Raw genomic sequence first — 21,488 nt, 5'->3', positions numbered from 1 at the left:
ATCCACTGATCTATAGGTGGCTGTAATATGGCGAGAAACATGGCAATGCACAAGTATAGGCAGAGAATACTGCAAGATAATAGGATGGATGTAAACAATGCTTGATTTAAAGTTAATTTGGTGAGGAACAGTGAATGTAAAGTTAACAGGGCACCTTTAAGTAGCTTGATCTTCTCTCAAAACAGCCATGTAGTATTTATCAGAGAGAGAGAGAGAGAAAGAGAAAGAGAGGGAAAGAGACTTTTTATGTCCTTTAATGACACATCCAACCAAAAATAACTAAAAACACCTTCAAATCCAGGAGCAGCCCACTGAGAGATAGACACAGTGTGTGGAGAGAGGCCTCAGGCAATATGGCACCATCAGCACAGCGGGACATGCATACAGTAATGAGGTTAGCTCCCAAATGGCATCCTACCATTCTTCAAACAGCACTAACGTTAGGCTCCATTCAAACCGTCACCTACATAATGTAGTGCACTTTATGGCTTCAACACTGAGGCCTGTTTTCTTCATAATGTATAAACTATGCTGTAGCCCAGCTGTGACAGGAGATCCTCTTATCTCTGAAAAATTCATAAAATTCACAAGAAACTGTGGAGAAACTAAGAAGATGAGACAGCTCTGCTCTGTGCTGCTTCTGTGTTGGATGAAAAGAAATAAATAAAGAAATAAAGGAGACTGGCACTCTAGTTTTTCTAAATACAACTGGAAAATATCTGAGTGTGATACTTTATAGAAATTTTTGCATGAATGAAAATAAAGGCTCTTCACTACCTTGAGTGCGTTTAATTCTCTATATTTACAACTTTCATCCAGTCATACTGTTTATTACATTCACTCTTTTCTCAGCTATTAACACTGATCAGATACAGGCAGATGTTTTGGCACTAATTGTTTCTCTCTCTAATATCCCACATCATTACATGGATATTAAACACAGACAATGTTCAGAGGGACACAGAGGAGTCCTGGAAACAAACAAACTCACTGCAACACATAGCCATCATCATCACCCTACCTCATCTGGTAAATTCATGCCAACAATTTGTTCTCTTTTCAGCCATCAGAGGGTGCAAGAAGTGACGTGAAACTTACTGAACAGACATTTTTTATATATACTATATAAGGATAATAAGAAAATATTCTTCATTGTGGAAAATAAATACCAGACCCTCATTGGACAACAACTACATCTTTTTTGAGGTCTAATCAAACTAACAAGCTAAATGGAGACAAACTAGAGAGATTTGGGGATTTGGGGAAGGTTTTTTGAAATTATAATAACCTCAACCTTTAAAACTCAAAGAAAGAGTATATCCTTATTTAACATTGTGAATCACTTGTGAATATAAGCAAAGGAAATTTGTACTTTAGTTCACTTTAAACCCAATCCTGTGTCCCTGTGTTAATTGTTCATATCCCTGATATATCTCAGAAATGTATTTTTTGTTTTGTAATATTAAATTCCTCTCTATTCTCTTCCTATAAAACACAAAAACATTAACAGGGGTACGTGAATCAACATGTAAGGTAAGGTATCAATACTAGCATCAATAGTGTCAATACCAAAATAAAAAAAGAATAACGCTAGATTATGTACACGAACACACTCTTGTGTGTGTCTATTTTTGTTTTTTGTAAACAAGTTGTGAACACAACATGACATTTATTTTTAAGGACCAGTGTATAGGATTTAGTGACATCTAGAATGCAATCAACTGAACACCCCTCTCTTTCCAAGTGTGTAGGAGCAATGGCCCTCTTTAGAGCCAGCGTTTGGTTTGTGTGTTCTGGGCTACTGTAGAAACATGGTGGTGCAACATGGCAGTCTCTGTGGAAGGGAAACTCCTCTCTATGTAGATATAAAGGGTGTTTCAGGTGATCATACAAGATCTATATATTGTATTTGGAGTTAAGGAGCAACACCTGTTGGTCACTAACTGTGTCTGTTTGGTGTTGAGCAGGTAGTGTACAGTGGGTTTTTAGAGCTCTTTCTGTGAAAACAATTGATTGAAAACTATGCAATGAGAGCTGTAAGACTGAACCAAAACAGTAAAGTTGCAGTTGGACAGCGAAACAATGAGCTAAAACTCGCTATAAAGCTCCGGGATGCCTTCGTCATTACATATTGTCATTTGATATACTTAAAAAATATAGATTATAACTGCTTAAACATACACATGACTGAGTAATTACTGAAATATTAAAAAGAAATGCCTAATGTTTTGAATGAAAATGGGTCTGAGTTTTATTAATGATGCATTAAACTCATGACAACATATCATCCACTTTAAAAAAAAAAGAAGTGAGGTATATTGATATCAATGGTCCTGGCCGCGGTGTTACTTCATATTGAATCAGAATCAAGTTTGGCCTTGGGAACATTTTTCCATTCAGATATGATTTGGGGTGACTAAGATTGTGGATTATAGCAGCTAGCACAGCAAAATGATGGGTCAGAGGTGTGTGTTTGGATGTCCGCCAGCAAAAACTGTCGTCATCGTCCTCCTCTTTTTGATCTAATATCATGGCTGACCGAGGTGTGAATGGAGGCTAACAAACCACAGCTCTATTTTGCGTTGTATATGCTAAGCCATGAAATACGTCATATTACTGAAGCTAAAGATGCTCTATCTTCCATTTCACTGTGACTTTAACAGGGCTCCTTTTTAATGACTTCTGTTGCAGTTTAGTTTAGTTGTAGTGCTGATTTAGATAAGACTACATGAAACAAATCATCATGGATTGAACTCATCACTCAGAAGACAAATCATGAAGAGGAAACAGCTGACATGATCCCAAAAAATCCGCTCCTATGTCATATCTCTATTTTGAATATTAACAGATCTGAGTACACATAAAATGTAACATAAGTAACATATAACATGAGTCTCCTTGAAAACGGCAAGTCGTTTGCACCCTGCAGCGACAGCAAAAAAAATCACTTGGCCTTACACTATACAAATGTCAGCTGATCTGCTTGCATATACACACACACATGCTGACAATAAATTCACTATGAGACACTCAAAGGGCTACTGTCATTCACCTCCAGGGAAAAGTTCATCACCGCAGAACCCAGAACATTTGAAAGGTCAATGAACCACCAGGCTGGAGAATGAGAGAGTGGTGAGAACGGCTATGTTTTCACTATTTCACGTCATTTCCTCCACTACTAAATCCCAGGGTTTGTTTTAGTTTCCACTTTCTTTATCCACTAAACCAAATCAAATCATGATTTGGACAAAGGAGAATCTGTCTCTGTCATTAACATTTATAAAGTTCTTCACAGATGTCTTCTCATCCTCTGCAGCTGGAACGTCTCTTGTTTGAATCCTGTTCATTGGTGTGTGTAAATGGCTGCACATATGTACATGTATGAATGTTTATGTGTGTGTTTTTTATTGTATGTGGACATTCAATACCCTGTAGCATTAGCAGGTGTGTGCATATTGAGTGTGGTGAAGCGTGTTCCTGATCCTGGAGCAGTGAAGCTGTAAGCTGCGTAGGCCACAGAAGAGCCCACCATCAGGCCTGTCATATAAGAGACCGTCATAGTGTTCCCTGAAGAGAGACAGAGACAGCAGAGAATGAAAACTATAGTCTGTCCAGAGTGAAATGAACATTTAAACAGAGGATAAACTTGCTGTAAGTAAGTTAAGTACAGTAAAGAAACATTTTACTCATTTAATTAATTTGTCATTAAGTATTATTAAAAATATCAGTAAACTGAACTTAAAAGACACTCAGAGGAATTGATATAACTGTGATTTATTATTTCTTTCCAGAAGTAAGGAGCATAGTACCAGAAACTAGTCCTCCTTGTCTCACAGTGTAAGGAACATTTAAAGGATCAGTGTGTTGGCATTAGTGGCATCTAGTGGTGAAGTTGCAGATTGCAACCAACTGAATACCCCACTCCCTCCCCTTCCATGTAGGAGAAACTAAGGTGTTTATGAAAAATATGAAAATCCCTCTTTATTGCCAGTGTTTTGTTTGCCTGTTATGAGCTACTGCAGAAACATAGCATTGCAATGTGGTGGCCTCCATGGAAAAGGACCCACTCCCTACATAGATATAAAGGGCTCATTCTGAGGTAATGAAAACACAACAAATCTTAATTTCAGGTGATTACACACTACTTAAAACATACTCATACATATAATATTCTATTTCTGGCAAGTCTGTTCCTCTAGATGGCACTAAAGTCTACACACTGCACATTTGAAGCTAACCTGCCTTAAACTCTCTGGTAACATTGTTGTTCCCTTTGAACTCAGCTAAGGATGGTAAAAGCAATCTTTCACATTTTGGGAAATACACTTATACAAACAACAGCCAGTTAATTTAGCAGACATATCATACCTTGTTTGTATAAATCTGTACAAAAATGGAAGTTTAAAAAGAACAATTTATAATTCTAAAGGCAGTGCCGGAGGCGCACTACTCTAACAATACCAGACAATTGTAGATCTTCCTGACTACTGACTGATTGGGGAGTTGCATGAACAGCAGCTAACAAACCTATGCCCCTTACATTTTGTCAGAACCAGAAATGTTTATCTCCCTTAATTCTCCTCTGAAGGGCCGCCCATAAGACTTGATTCTGCAATGCTTTTTTTTTTTTTTTTACTTTCTATTTGTTTCCACCCAGTTTTAACACTGAAAGCTGATTGTCCTCCGTTTAGAGACTGACTTGTGAGTCTAAAGGTGCACTACTATCCCCTGGGAAGGTAACTACAAGAAGTAACTTTACCTGGTCAAGAAACAGAAAACAAACATTCATAACTGTATGTTCTCTCTCACCTGCCAGCTCCCTCTGTTCTGGTGGCACTTTGCCGGCAGCCTGTATCATCGGCACAGACCCGAAATAGCCATTGGTGACTCCCATGAGGAGGGAGAAAAGACAAGGCCAAGCAGGATGGTACAGGGTAGGTGCATTGGCTGGGTACACACACATGATGAACAGAGGGATGAAGATCACCCTCAGGCAAGAGAAGAAGAGCAGGCGGCCTCCAGACCAGTCGTATGGCAATGCTGCCAGGATCTGAAGAAAGAGCATGGAGTCATTTCAGTCAAATTTTATTCTGCTGTTTACCAGAAATTTCGTGAAACTAGTACATGAAGTACATGCTCTTTGCACAAAAGCTGAGAGAAACAGGATTCTGCAACTTAAAGACAATTTTAAAGGACCCAACTAGAGGGTAATGAAACACTAAGTCCCTTTTGATGATTAAATAGTTTGTACATTACATGTACAATCACTTTAGAATGGTAGTAGTATACTAATATGGAAACACATGGCAAAGCTAACATGCTGTTTAGCTGGTATATATTTATCATGTTTGCTATCTTAGTTTAGCTTGTTATCATGCTAATAACTGTTAATTAGCACTTAACACAGAGTGCAGCTGATGATGATGATGGTAGAGGGAATTTAAGGCATATCCAAAGTGATTTTACGTTAAGGGGGCTATAGTTGTGTGTACCAAATTACATGGCAATATGTCCAGTAATAACAAAACTACAAATGTCAGCCCCATGGTGGCAGTTGCTGAATAGCCAAGGGATCATTAAAGTCATAAGAATTCATCCTCTGGAGGTCATGAATGTCAGTATAATTATAGTATAGTATCAATCCATTCAACAGTTTTTGGAGATATTTCAGTATGAACCAAAATGGTGGACCAACACACTGACATTGCTGTCTATAGAGCTATACTGCTAGCATGTGGCTAAACCTGAAATATAAACTTGCACTTACCTGAACATAAGACCCTTTGAATTTTTATTTCTTGCATTACTCTGAGGCTACTTGTTAGATTTAGCATTTAAAATGCTAAAGAAAAAAATTCCACACTGTTCCTTGCTCTTTTTTTATCATCGTTTTTTTCACCTCAGAGCTACCGTAATTTTACTTTTCCATTTTCAATTTAATTTCTCTTCTCCTTCCTTATCTCTTTTCCCTCATTTCAACAAAATGCAACTGTCCCCTCAACCAACCTTTTTGCCTTCAAAGTCAAAATTATGATTTAAGGACACCAGATAAGTTCTAATTTATGAAAATATAGATAAAGCCTTTAAGCTAAGTACAATTATCCAAAAATAAACCAGACTTTTCTCCATCCTCACTCTAAGGTTTAATAAATGGGGCGACCCCATTAACTGTTTCACAAGGTCAACTCCAGTGTGAAAGTGCGACTTTGTCTCTTTCTTTTGTCTTGTAATGCCAAGAAGCTTAATGCCCAATTAGATAAAAGGGGACCATTCTCAGATTTTCTCAGATTTTGGCAGAACATAAAAGAAGAGATTACAGTGAAAAAAAAAGAAGAATATTGATGTTCCAGTTGACACAGTCTATTATATACTTGCAGGAGAAACTGAAGAGTCCAAACATTTACTGTATTACTCATATGTTAATTGGTTGCCAAGAAAATTATAAACTATGAACTGGATAGAAGTAATCAAACTTAAATCAATGGACTCAAAGGATAGTCTACACAATGGAGCTTTTAGCTCAGCTGCAAGTAAGTCTGGACTCCAGTGATTATACCTGAATAAAAGAACATGACCTCTATGAACTTTATTCTTGCTTTCAAACCTTATTAACTAAGAAAAATTGAGGTGAGTTTAAGAATTGTCTAAAATAGTGCTAACAAGTTTTTTGGTCACTTGGATGCAGTAGAAACACAACAAATATATAGTATACATACATGTTATCACCTTTTAAGTTTCAAACATTAGAGACAGTTCCTTATTCATACATCCAGTAGATATGGAACAACATAGAGCAAGTCATGTTTCTGGCCACACAATGACTGTAAGTTCAATATTTACTCTCCCTTTAACTCTGTTTTTGGTCTCCACTAGTTCCTGAGGGAAATATCTGTCTAAATGTTCTTCTATGTTCACCAACTAGTTGCTAACTTGTCTTTTTGCACAGCTGCCTGCTGTGGCCAAAAATTAAGCTGACAATGAACCAAAACAGTTAAGTTGTGGTTTGGAAAACCAAAAAAGGAACTAAAAAATGCTAACTTGTTACACAGAGCCAAGTGGAACTGCAAAGTCTGGGGATAAGTCTCTATGGGTTCATCAGTAAGAGTGACCACTTTCACATGATACAGTAGTCATATGATCCAATGTTCATATTGATTACAGCCATTTCTGGTTCCCACAATTAGGAGTTTAAGTTCCTTTTGACACATAGTTATGAAATACTGCGCCACTGCACCAGATTTTCAACAGTTAACAACAGTTAATGAAAAAATGTTCCTTTCTGTCTTTCTTCTACAGCTGACTTATCAAACATGAAGCTAGAAAAAAAATCACTGTCAGTCAAAAATATCCTTTTCACTTGAAATCAATTATGTAGCTCTACACACTGAGAAGAAGTCTTCAAATGCAATAAGTTAAGTTTTTTGACAATGAAGAGAAAACTATTAAATTTAAGAACTGGTAGGAATTACAGGTTACTGTTATGATATATGTAACATATTTTTTATAAATGGGGTTGACAAAAGAAAATTGACCGTATTATACTGATGTAAGCCTTGTTCACATTTACACTCTCCTCTCTGTGTAGCATCATCAGATCTTTTGCTCTTCTTGACAAGAGAATTTTAAAAACTTGTGCCTCACCTTTCCTACAAAGTCCGACATGTTGAAGGTGGCCATGATGAGGATGGGGAGCCACTCCCCTAATTTGGGGTTTCGTATCTCAGACTCCAGCCCAGGGAACAGACACAGAGTGATGCTGTAGGTCACTGCTATTGACAGCATGTAGGCCCAGATCACACGGGACACCACGTAACGATGCAAGATCATATCTGGATGGAGAAGAGGCACAAAGGGCCATCTTTAAAAAACGTAAAGCTCTCACTAGAAACACACTCCTCTTCCCAATAATCTCCAGGGGATGCATTTCAATTTCAAATTCACCTATTAGGAGTCAGAGGGTAATTGAGCAGTAAGTACATTCTATGCAAAGAGGGAGAAAGAAAGAAATGAGTGATGGAAACAGACAGTACCGCAGACACCAGGCCAGCTCCTCCTTATCTTGGCTTTTGGTGCATCAAATCTCACATATGTCCCACCGACAAAGTCCTCATTGCCCTCCTCTGTAGTACACGGTCCTGTCCCACCATTTCCCTGAAGAGAGACAGATAGAAACACTTTTTTATTTAAATCTATAAATATAACATTAGAGAGATAAAAAGCCACATTGCTCTGAGAGCAAATTTGAAAATATGCACTGTAAAATATTGTAATTTTGTTGAAAACCTTTTCAAAGATTTTGAAGGACATACGCAACATAAATAGTTCATCATGAAAACACTAGAGGTAGCCATCACACAGTAAATATAAAACTTTTTTCTAGTTAAGTTTCATTAATTATGGCTTCCTGGCTGCATGACATCAGCTCTTTATGGCAGCAGCTATTAGAGAGGATGAATGTGACTGGGAGCACGTTGACGTAATGATGTTAGAGAGACTACTGATTGGACTGCAAATAAAGCCAGGGGTCACACACAAACACACACACACACACACACACACACACACACACACACACACACACACACACATATACACAAGCCTACACACACACATCCTCTACTCATCCAAACATATAGGCATGTCCCTCTCCTCATGCTTCTTTCCAAACTCACACTTTTTTACATACGTGCACTGGATACACACTCACACAAACACACACACACACACACACACACACACACACACACGCACATTGATCCATTAGTTGATTAAAGGGACTTGCGAGCCAGAAGGCACCACTCTTCTTGATTATCCCATAATGTAGAGCACTGACTTGGTTTCCCCCGGCAACCAGAACAAAAGGCTCCCTGAATCAGCCCCCAGAAAGTGACATACACACCCACCTGCACGCACACACACACACACACACACACACACACACACACACACATACACACTATTGTAAAACACAGGGGGACACACTTGTCTCCTGTGCAGTGGCGTACAAACATGCACCCATGAAAAGATGACAGCCTTTGAAGGCTCTGAACACACCCACATGAGGAATGATTAGGAATATTATACTCCATGTCTTCAGGCTACACAGGGTTGCTTCAAGCACAAGTACAAAACGTATTTACCTCCTCTTCTGTAATTTTTCAGTCACTTCCTTCTTTCATTATCATGACTGGTTTCTTGCTTGCTCTCCTCTCCTTCCTTGCTCACTTTTTTTCAGTTTTGTTTTATCATTTTTATGATGATCCTTTGCTCTTCCTCCCTTTGGCTGGCTGCCTCTCGTTCTCATATCTTTGCCTCTGCAGTTTTCTTCCAACCCTTTTTCCTCTCAGCATTGTGATTCTCATTTTCTCCTGTTCGTAGGAGGCCTCAACATTTCCTTTTCTCTCTAAAACTCCATCTGTCTCTGTCTTCTTTCCGCATCACCCACACGTACCGCCTCTCTACCCCACCGACGCCCCTCTCAAACAATCCCTTGCTCTTTCTCTCTCAACGTCCCTCTTTCTGAGTGGCAGCCAAAAAGCATCCCGCAGCTTAAATAAATTATTCTCAGAGAGAGCCCTCCATGCCTGTGTGCACGCTCATACTGCGTGTCAGTACACACAGATGTACAAAAAGAGGCACACACACTTTTCACTGAAATAAACAAGAAAATGGACTTGCATGACACCGCAGTTCAGAGGCCCAACATTTCCTCCCTGTCTGGATTGTTGTTGCAATATTTATGAATGGTTAATGAATGAAACATGTACAAGAAACTTGAATGAGAGATTCTGTCGGTCCAAGTGGAAGAGTCAATCTCTCAATCCTACTTGAAATGCCCTAATTCAAAATTGCAAAATATTAAGTTGAAACAACTCTGTGTGCATCAGAAAGAAAAGCTCCAACTATATTAATACCCAGACTGTGCCAGAAATCACTCTCTCAGTCACTCACTCAATTCTCCCTATATAGTAGACACTCATTAGTCTACACAATAGAGAGCCGTTAATTGAGATTTCAGCCACTTATTACAGTAATCATCATCAGTTTGTGTCAGCACTGACAGCTGTAGAGTTGTCAGGCAGTAATTTTCACATCCATGAAATGTGGAGTATTTATATGTTAAATTTACACTTTGTCATTTGGAAGACACTTTGATCCAAAGTGACTTACAAGATACTTAAGTGAATGCATTGTGCAAAGAGTTCACACTGTGCAATGCAAGAGAGAGAGATATTATATAAGTGGTGGATAAACTGACCGTCACTATAATGCATAGAACCATGTTGTGTAAATTCAGAACACACAGAGTGTAGTCAACACCAAAGTGTCAACAGTCAAGTGTCCACAAACTTACAAATTTGACATCCTCTGTGATGACATCATGGTGAACCCGATATCCAGTCCCACTGTCACGTGGGTCATGACCTTTGGCTGGACTTTTTCCCTGGGCGTGGTTGGTGTAGTAGCGGACAAATCGTGAGCGGCGGACCAGGAGGTGAAGCAGGAAGCAAAGCATTACCATGCTGATGGAGATGAGGAAGAAGATAAGCGTGTTCCTCCTCTCATCCTTTATCAGCAGCTTGGTGAAGATGCGAGTCAGGGAGATGATTACCCCGGCTGTACCTGGGAGGGAAGCAGAAAAAACACAAGACATGAAAAGATGGAGAAATTGAGAAAGACATTGAAGCAGATGAGAAAGATAGCTGAGATAGAAATGTGTATGTGTGTGTGGTTGTACTCACTCTCCCCCGTCATCACCCCCTGTGTGTACCTCTTGGGCAGCATCCCCATGTAACCATAGAAACTGGACTGCTGCACTGAGGAGGGATGAGGATGTGGTTATCAGTGGAAACAGTGGCCTACTGTAACAGTCAACACTGTAACAGCACAATCTGTTTACTTCCTGAAATCTCCACACGCCAATGGGGAGATGCCAGCTTGACCCCCTCTAATTAAAATCCACTGCTGCCTGAAAGACAGTGTGTTCACACTTCCAGTAGGGACAAGGAAACAGCAGCTGTGTATGAAAGTCAGCAGCAACAGCTAAAGGCTGAGCTCTCTACTGTGTTTGCTTGTGTTGACACTGTTGCTTGTTCATTATTTTTCTGGCTAATAACATGTTTAATTGGAGCACCACCACCATCATCATGAGATTAAAATCATATCTATGGTAACTTTATATGATCTACAATTCCAACTATGATATTCATATTCACCACAAGTATATATGCAAATAAAACACTTTTTAGTGATTGATTGATAGATAGACAGATGGATAGATAGATAGCAACAAGCATTGTTATTAGTAGTACCTGTACATCCAAAGGCCACCACTCCCACTGACACGAGGTTGATGATGTAAGCCTGCCTGGTGGTGAACTTTGCCAGCCACACATCAAACACGCTGACAAAGACCAGTGGTCCCAGCGCGAAGATGTAACCTGCAGAGACAGAGACAGGCGGACATTGAGGAGACACCACAGAGCCAGGTTATTCTGTGTACTGCATGACTGAACACATGTTTGACAGGTCCGACGCACGAGCACAAGTTGCTTTGATCTGAAGCCCGCCAGAGCAGTCTGATCCGGAGTTTATTAATTCGAGAGACAAGCTCTCAAGTAGACAACATACTTCAAAAGACATTTCCTCAAAGATGCAAGCAGAGCTATTTAAGCTGCAGAGGGTAGTGTGGTGAAAACTTGCTCTTACATGTACTGTATATGTGCAGAGATATCAAACTTTTCCTCAAGGGACATACATTTTTAAAGAACATTTTTTTCTGTTTTGCTCAGAAGTGATTTTATATTGGGTAAGCTGAAAAGCTTTAATGTTTTTTATGATGTTAGTCTCCAATATCACAGTGACTTACTTACTTACTTAAAATAATCTACACTGCTGGATGGTAACTTTCCAACTTTTTAACAAATCATTTTGGGCCACATTTAAATCTCAGCCAAACCTGATGCAACATCCACTTTAAATAGCATAGTGAATTCACTTTAAAATTGTTTTGAAAGCTTCAGCAAACCAAACTGAAGGTGATGCAAGCTTCTTTTTTTTTTGGTGAAAAGGACTCTTAAAAGGCAGCCCCATTTTAAGAATAAAAACCACAGTGGTATTATTGCAGAGTGTGTATTCCACTGTCTTCCTATTTCTGCTCTGTGTATGCTGTTCTGATAAGCCTTGAGGTTCCCAGAGGGTCCTTAATAAATGAATAACTGTAGAAGTCGCCATAATGAGAATTTTTTTCACAATTAGAGATTTGTCTTTGAGCGGTTTCCTGTCCTGACTCACCCACAGTGATTCTGGTGTGCATGCTGAGTCGCTCCACCAGCACATTGTTGAGGATGACGGCCAACAGAGCCACCAGGATGTACGTCAGACTCATGTCGAACACAATGGATGTCCCTGAAACACACACAAACACACACAATAAATGAATAGTATCTGGTTGCTTGTTCCTGTGTGTGAATGTGTGTCTTTTCATAGTTACAGCTGGAAAATTCATGTGCTCTGTTAGGGAATTTTCCATCATTAATATGCACTGGGTCAAACTAGGCTTTGTGGTCATAGCAAGGCCTCACCAAATGATAGGGTTAGACACTGTCTCCTCTTGAGATAGTGGTAAGCAGTGAGTCTACTCCTTTTGGGGACAACAGGAAGTATTCTGATAGGGTTGCTATAGCAGCCGAGGTCAGATATGTGTTTGACTGTTTTCCCTGAATGGGGTAGAGGCAACTGGAGTCAGAGGTTAGATATAGTGTTGGATATAGGACGAAGGTCCTGAGTGAGGTCTAAGCAATGTTTTGTCTATAGACCAGCAGACTAAATTCTGTATATTGTAGATGTGTTGGATCTGCCCATATTTGGTCATGGCTCAACCATGGGCATTATCTGTGTGGTTTAAAGTCTATCCCCGGAGGAGAGAAACTTCAGAATTGAAGGAAGCATCAGGGCATATAACATGTACTGATCATTCGTTCACTTCTCCTTGATCAAGTAAATAAACCTTTTCAATACAAGACATCCTGGACTCCTGTCTACTCTCTCCATTAATGTATGGGCTGCATAATTAAATCACTATCATGCTCTCAATGCACAGATTCATATAGTTCATCGTACATATTTATACCTTTAAACTTGTGGTGCAGGTAGTCCACATCAGTGATGAAACTGTTGTAGGGTAGCAGGAAACCAACTCCAGCCAATAGCATTGCAAAGTAGATGCCATGGTAACGGTCATCAGGGATCGGCTCCTCAAAGTCTGAGCGGGAAGAGGGGAAAAGAAGGAGTCAAAGGTTAGGGAATTAAAACAGTATGAAATGAGGCACGCAGGTGGTCGAGTGGTTAGAGCACATGCCACGTACGCAGCAGATCCCGAATTCAGGATGCCTGACCTTTACTGCATGTTACACCCCCCCCCCTCTCTCTCTCCCATGATTTCCTGTCTATCCGCTATCAATAAAGGTGTCTGTGTCTGAAAAAAAATCTTAAAAAAAACCCAAAAACAGTATGAAATCACACTCAAACAGCATTGGGCGGGTAACTACTTCAAAATGTCTGAATTAGGTCTGAAACCAGCGCAATGGATCTTCATTAAAGTTAATCAGGATAAATGAAGTGTGGAGGAGCTTGTTCCAGTTGGTGAAGGATTGATCGGAAGAATCATTGATCATGAACTAGCTGCCCAAAAAGTTTCACAGCTGGACTTTTGTGTTTTTTTAGCTGATTCAGTTTTTTTGTTTAAATGTGATATGCAGGGTCTTTATATAACTGTCTTCTCTTAATCCTGTGAGCCTGCTAATAACAGCTCCAAATCATTTTTGCGCATTTAGATTTTACAGCTGAGTAGAGGAGAAAAAACAGGAATTTGAGACTATTTATTTCACTTCTTACTCTTAATCACTTTGTTATCATGGTAACTGAAACAAATAAACTACTTTCCTTTTCATTTATTAATGGATGGTCACCTACTCTTAGCCCTTCTGTGATCAACAGTATTTCCTTATAAATATGTGCTGGAGCTGCAATGAGTAGTGATTAATCAATTACTCTATCAAGAGAAAAATAACCCTAATATGTGCCAGTTTTTATAATCATATATACATGCACCACATACAGCTCTTGGAAGCATTTACATCTCTGCTTTTTCTTCAGCATGTATTTTTCAGGTTAATGAAAAAACAACCTTTGAAGCAAAGGAAGCCGTGTGGATCTAGCTTACAGCAGCATTTCTGTTCAGAATAAAGCAAACTGTGTAGTTAGCATGACATGTGAATGTAAAGATCACTGCCTGCAGAAGTTCAAACCTCATCAACAGAAAATCCAATGAAGAGGACACAGCAGCACCACCCACACTTTGTGACTGACATCTCATGCAGAAAAAAACCCTGACAATATGAGAGTGTTTAAGAATGGATTTCCCCTTTTTGACATAAGAGAAACAGACTGTCAGAGCAGCTGAGCAGGACTGTAACCACAGCCTGGGATGGATTCACTCGTTTTAGTCTGAATTATCATATCTCTGTGTGTTTCTTTCCTTTAGGGAAAAGGCAGACTCAGTGTCTTTGTAGATTGCACACTCTGTCTATATTGATGGCTGTACGCTGAGGTATGCAGAGACAAGGTTTTTGCCTAGAGCCCTCACCATTAGTAGACTAAGGTGGAACAAAAGTGGGGCAACCACCCCTACAGGTACCCCAGAGTACATAAATATCATAAAACTGGCCTCTAAGGTGCCCCCACAGTATGATGAAATGTCCTCTAAGCTGCTCAAATAAGGAGAAAACATACTACATTTCTGTAATGACTTTCTTAGTTGGATGAAATGGCCTATGTGTGACAGTCTGAAATGAAGTGCCCACATTGGTGCCCTGTTGGTCGTAGAAAATGTGGTAGTACCTTGTAAAGACACCCCCAAGGCGAGAAAAGAATGATGTGCCCTCTAAATAAATAAGATATAATATAGTTCCCTGTGAGTTGCTGTTGTAATGGGTGAGTTGGAGGTTCTTTATGGGTACCTTACTAGTAAAAAAACTGGGAAAAGTGCAATTTAGGGTTCTTCTGAGTCTAACATTGAAGAGTAGCATTGGGTGCCCTTTCAATCTCCTCAAGACTGAAACTTCTGTTTCATCTTAAAAAAAGAATTAAGTCAGAACAGGACTACAACTAATATATACAGAGTGGCAATAGTAACGTTTACCTCATAAAGTTATTACATAAGCTCAATAATACATCAGTGGAAACAAATCTAATATTCCTTAGTTCAGTTGACTCACAGTGTTTATACTTAGTTCGGTTACATTTTATAACATTTTCATGTTGAAAAAAGTGACCCAATGACTCAAACAGAGGGCATAATTTTAGATGTCAAAAGGCTTCAAATGTATAGAATAATTTAGAGTAACAACAGACTCTGACTTTGATTTGTTACTAATATTATGAAGATCAGTTTGTACAGATGGATAGCATAGAGAGGTTACAGTCATTTAATATGCCTTGTCAGCAGCTACTATTCTCATTAAGCTGCAGGAGCTTACAAACACTTTTTTTGCACAAATTCCTCCCACAGTGACGGCTGCATTGTCCATCATCTACTTTAAAACAGGTCAGATGACATCAACAATCCATTATTTATGAATGACTAATAAACAAGTAAAAACACATCCATAAAACTCTTAACAAAAATTGACAGGGCATTTTTAAATAAATAGTAGCAGGAATTACAGCCTATAGCCAAAGTGATTTAATCAGAATGAAAACAACAACTATTGATCTACTAATTCATGATGGTTTTGATAATGTAGAATCTTCTACATCTTATTCTGGTAGAAGCAGCAGCTTGTTGCACACGTCTCAGTTATGTTATTAATTATTCATTAGAATTTGGCAGCACCCAAAAAGACAGAATACATTCAGTGCAGCATTTTTAAACATTACTGTGTCACAAAGTCAGCTCTCCTCAGCATATTTGCCTCTAAGAGTCAAGTCCAGTCGAGTCTTACAGCATACAAACAGCTCTCATTTGAGCTTGTACATGTTATCTATTATTATCTGAATGGTTCATTTACAGTACAATCAGTACAGGATTCAGCACACGAGACAAAATCTTGTAATGAAATCTGGAAGAGAACCTTGCTAACAAACAAACAGAGGAGTGAAAGCAACTTCCTTGGTAGATGTAACAACATACATCACAAAGGCATGAAGGCTAGTGCATTTCTAGTGCTGTATGTTAGAGCCTTACCAGCCCATGTTACTAGAAAGGCAAGATAAATGACAGAGCTTCATAGTAGTTCAAGACTGCTTATAAATTCAGCATTGTCACTGAAGGTGTTCCACTATTCCTATGTTGCTTCAGATGTTATCCATTCATTGTATCGCTGAGGTGTGTTTCCTTATATTCTGAGACACCATATAATATGTTCATCGTAATCAGGGATGAAGCCTTATTACAACACATGCACTGTTGTTCTCTGCTGATTCATCTGCCCATTGACTGTATCAGGTGACCTTAATTTTTCTGTCACCCTTGCCCGTGAAACATTGTGAGTCCACCACTGGCCCTCGCTGTGCATCCTTGGTCACCTTTGATTTGATTAATGTGACCTTTGTGCAACCTGAGTAACCAGGCAACACAGAAATGTTCTGTTAACAGGACTGCTCCCTGTGTTACACTCTCTCTGTCACTGTTTATGTTTTCTTCCGCCTCTATCAACCAACACATAGTCGACTCTCTTCCCACTCAGTCTCACGGCCGTTCATGAAACGGTCCTGAAAGTTACTATAACTGCTACATGACTCAAATGTTCTTCCCCTTAATCTCTTTAGTGTACTCTTGATACTTTATTAACAACGTCCAATTCTAACAGAAAACAAAAAAACAACTACAATTCCCTAGAGCCGTAGCATGTAGCTTCATACAAATCAGTGCCACAGAGTTGTAGTTCTTCTGGTTTTCCAAGCAGGATTGCAAATATGGTTGTAAAAAGATATATCTACTGAATATTGTTGAATGAACAAGGACACTTTTGTGTTTTTGTGTTAAGAAATATTAAAAATAGCTATCATTAAAAAAACAAAAAAAAACACCATGAGAGTGAAGAAAATACTTCCAGGTTGCATTTCCTCCAGTCCGCCCACGGAACTGATGCGAACTAATACAACTAAATTAAGGAAAAGAAAGAATAAAATCTTGTGATTAAATGTTGAGTAATGTTCATAGTCAAAAGTGTGGACGACAGGAAGAGAGTCGACTGTGTGTTGGGTGATGGAGGCAGTAGACAATATAAACAGTGAGAGAGAGAGAAAAAGGAACACATATGTAAAACACAGGAAGCAGTCCTGTTAACAGAAAATTGTTGTGTTGCCTGGTTACTCAGGTTGCACAAAGGCCACGTTAATCAAATCAGAAGTACGAGGGCCAATGTTGCTAGGAGACTGCATGGATATATTTCCCCTCCTTTTAGTATTAGTAATGAACTGTTAGTATTTTTAAGATATCTGTCCCTTTACAGCATTCATTATATGGGAGAAACCCATGGAGAAACCATACAGTTGGAGAGGTAAAGCTAGCAAGCTAGGCTAAAAGCTTCCACTTGGAGAGTTGTAGCTACTTAAGTTTGCTTGCTAATATTAGCAATGATTCCTATTAGCTTCAGTGTTACTGTTAGTGTTATTTAAGCACCTGCTGAGTCATTGCAAAACTGCAAACCCCGTTACAGATAGAGGGTTTGTAGTTTGTGTTAGCTGTCTCTCTTTCATGAGTCTAGTTGTGGTGATGGCAAATCACCAAGCGGTCAAAACTGATTAAAATCACAAAACTGATTGAGTTATGAAGTCACATTTGGTGGACCGATATCCTAACAGGGACTAAGCAATGGCTAACAATGTCAGCACCCTGGACACATATTGCACTTGTCATTTCGACATTGTCAGACAGGAACAAAAATATTCGTCCCCCAGGGGAACAGTAATGTAGAGGGCACTGTCATGGCAGAAAAATAAATAAAACTGACATTTCCTCTTTTTGGTAACAGCGATTGTGACCGAATAAGTGCACAAATCAAAACAAACACCAAGGATACACACTGATTTCTTAATTTTTACACTGCACATTTAATTCCTTGTTTTTCTGAAAAAAGGGATGTACTACATAAAAAGGCTTGCTGTGTTTTCTTTAAACAATGGAAAACCGGCACTGCACCATCCAACTCTACTGTAATACCTTCATTACCCTCCAAAAAAGGGGGTTGTTTGCATATACGTATAGCTGAGGGTCAAATATAATATATATCAACTAATTGCTTAATTGCCTGTTTGTTAGCATGTGGATAATATTACTGTATATATTTATGATGTTCTGTTATGTTTACACCATAAACATATATGTATATTTGTTTATGCGTTCTGTCTACTTCCCATACTTTACATTTAGAGTAGAATGGACAAATGTTAGTGGAAAACCGTTTAAATCTATCAAACCAGTGCACACATACACACATATAGTCAGAAACTCTCTCACCAGGCTCAGACAGAGCCAGGACTCCTCGCTCCGGGGCGTCTTTACTGATCTCCTCCTCCTCCAGCTGGTACGAATCGAAGCTGTAGCTCTGCACCACTCCACTCTCTCTTCCCTCTCTCCAGCCTTCTCTCCCCACATCCCTCCATCCCGCTCTTCCTCCATCCCTCCACACATCTCTCTCCTCGGGCGTCTGGGCCGGTGTGGGCCTGCGGCGCTCCGCTCCCACCGAGCCCATCTCTACACTACACGTACACACGCACACAAACTCTCACACAAACACGCACAATACACACACACTACACACACACTAAACAGTCCTCCTGACAGGCTATGCACTCTTGGGAGCGTGCATGTTATAACACAATTCCCGAGACACACCCTGATCAGGCAGTGGGTGAGGAAGAGAGGCAGGAGACCTTCAGAGGATGGAGGATCTGCACAACAGGAAACAGAAACAGAATCAAAATGTAGAAGAAGACGATGGGAGAGAAAAAACAATCTGTCACATCCTTACTGAAAGCGTGAAAAAAAGTCAAGGTTAGATACCCCAAAGAAACCTACTATGCTCTATGTGTGTGCGCGTGTTTGTGCATGTGTGTGTTTGTGTGTGTGTGTGTGTGTGTGTGTGTGTGTGTGAGGCATACTAAATGAAAAACAGTGACAAAGGATGCATGACTGGGTGACAGTAAAGGAGAGGGAGACGTGAGCGAAAATGCAGCTGTGCATTTACTGAACAGGCAATGCAATGTATATATTACTGTAGGAGAGAAGAGAAGAGAAGAGAAGAGAAGAGGAGAGAAGAGAAAATCAATTAGTTTCTTAATTAGATTAATCCTTTTGGTGCTTTATCAAGCATAAATACGTTCACCGGTTCAAGCTTCTCAAATCATTGTATATTGAATATTTTGGGTTATGGATTTTCAATCAGACGAAACATGCCACCTGAGGATGTCTCTTTGGGCTTGGGGAATATTATCCATTGATTAATTCACCAAAATAGCATTTGATATGTTAACTAATGAATGGAAATAATCATTAACTGAAGCTCTACAGTATCTGTTATCTGTTTGGCTAAGATATTGTCTTACCAGAAGAGTGAGCGAGACAGTAAACAGTAAAGCAGTTTGACATGAATCTTCCAAATAAGATATTGAATTCTGAAAAGTTGATGCACACAAAACGCTGGTCGTGACCAAACATCTTCACCCACTATTGAGAGTGTGACTGAAACTATTGAGAGTTTGACTGTGGCTACAACCCTCCTCACATTTGAATTATACTCTATTCACAAGGCCTCTCTTCTGTCATTACAGCAGCTGATACAGCTTCTCAATAACCTGCTTTCATTCTCTCCAGTCAACTGGAAACTGTTGAGGAAAATGTTATTGTTACAAGCTAGATCAATATAAATAGCTATTGACATTGTTCTGTATGTAAACATACACACACAAAAGCACAGAAGCTCATCTGGTGTATACACCTGTGTGTGTGTGTGTGTGTGTGTGTGTGTGTGTGTGTGTGTGTGTGTGTGTGTGTGTGTGTGTGTGTGTGTGCGTGGTTACACAAACGCTTCAGGGCTGCCAGTAGGAGCCACACAGCACAGCTCTGTCACCACACATCCTCACTGAGATTCACCTCTGATGCCCTGCAGTAGATTTCAAACCTGGCCCCCAAATTGAAGCTAAATCAGCTCTGTTTTTTTCTTTGTGTTTAGAGTGTGATCCTGTTTTAAACCCCAGCTGTCTAGAAACAGACAGGATGTGATGATGTAAGATGGTTATCATCTCTGTAATTTGGGCTCATCCTAGCATGGCCCCTAGCACATGTAGATAAACAGGGGAACAGGTGATCCAATTGAGGCTCTCTAGTGAATATAAAGCAGTGAAAGTGGTTATTGAGTGGTTGTTTTAAATCTAATAATAATGGCAGCTCACTATAGCGTCTCACCCCATGTTCTGCAGCTGGAACACTTTCCATTTGCTGACTTGGGGAGGCGCTCGCAGCCTTCCTCGTTTAAATTAAAAGGACAAGCCTCCAGCCAGCGACCGTAATTGAATTGCAGTCTAATGTCGCGCTGCAGTTTCTATTGTTTACTCCGGCAGTGACAAAAGGAACAGGTGTGTTTTTTGCAAGAGTGAATAAAATCAACAAAATCATCACATTTTACTCCTCCAGCAGGAAATAAATCATTAGGTTATTAAATACATTAACTCCAAAGTCACGTGCAGCCTATTGATTACTATACAGAGAGGAAATTGACAATTGTAATTAATCAAAGGCAAAAAACTCGACGGCTGAGCAGCGGAGGCAACATAAAGATGCTCTCTCTTTTTTCTTCTTCTCTATTTTTCTTTCTAATTCATCATTAAAACGATTCCGTCCAGGTCCAAAAAGGTTTAAGGCTTTTAAATCGTTTTTTTTTTTTGTATTTCTGTTTGCTGCCACGGCCACCGCGCTTTCCCCTCTTTCCACCAACAACAGGTTATTATAATGGACCCCTTACCTCTGTGTCTCCCCCTCTGCTTCCGTCTCCCTCGGCTCTTATAGAAGCGGATCCTCGGCGGACCTGGTCCCTACACTAAGTCCGTCTCCATCGGACAGAAGGGAAGCCCTCCTAACGCAACATCCAGCAGCGGAGAGAAGGAGGCATGGATGGATGGATGAGGAGAGTGAGGGGGGCGGGTGGTGGGGGTGGGGGGTGGAGGAAAGGGGAGGGGAGGGGAGGGGGTGCTGCCTCTGGCTGTTCAGCTTTTGCAATAAGCCATTTTTTTTTCAAAAGCCCTGTTAGAGTCAAAGATGAAACCCACCAAATGCATGTTGGAAAATGTTGAACAACTTTTTTCCCCCCTGCACACAGTGATGAATAATTTAGTGGAAATGATTTGCATGTATTAAACGGGGACTAAAACATGGGAAAAAGAGACCAAAATAATCACAAGTAATCAGCAGCTACTATATTCAAGCT

The 21,488-nt window shown here is 39.7% G+C and overlaps 1 protein-coding gene across 1 annotated transcript; it reads right to left on the bottom strand.

The window, feature by feature from the left end:
* Window positions 1-3,044: 3,044 nt before the first annotated feature.
* On the bottom strand, window positions 3,045-21,170 carry slc29a4a (solute carrier family 29 member 4a). The gene is made up of 11 exons (XM_053337734.1): window positions 21,027-21,170; window positions 18,524-18,957; window positions 13,133-13,264; window positions 12,295-12,408; window positions 11,313-11,441; window positions 10,743-10,817; window positions 10,355-10,623; window positions 8,031-8,151; window positions 7,642-7,829; window positions 4,810-5,050; window positions 3,045-3,567 (listed from the first exon to the last, which is right to left on the bottom strand). Exons 2-11 carry the CDS (start codon window positions 18,756-18,758, stop codon window positions 3,422-3,424), a joined length of 1,650 nt encoding a protein of 549 aa, XP_053193709.1. The 5' UTR covers window positions 18,759-18,957; window positions 21,027-21,170; the 3' UTR covers window positions 3,045-3,421.
* Between the last annotated feature and the right edge of the window lie 318 nt (window positions 21,171-21,488).

The sequence above is a fragment of the Scomber japonicus genome, chromosome 18 (genome assembly GCF_027409825.1).
Source record: "Scomber japonicus isolate fScoJap1 chromosome 18, fScoJap1.pri, whole genome shotgun sequence".
Taxonomy (NCBI): domain Eukaryota; kingdom Metazoa; phylum Chordata; class Actinopteri; order Scombriformes; family Scombridae; genus Scomber; species Scomber japonicus.
This window is presented reverse-complemented; position numbering and strand designations above follow the sequence as displayed.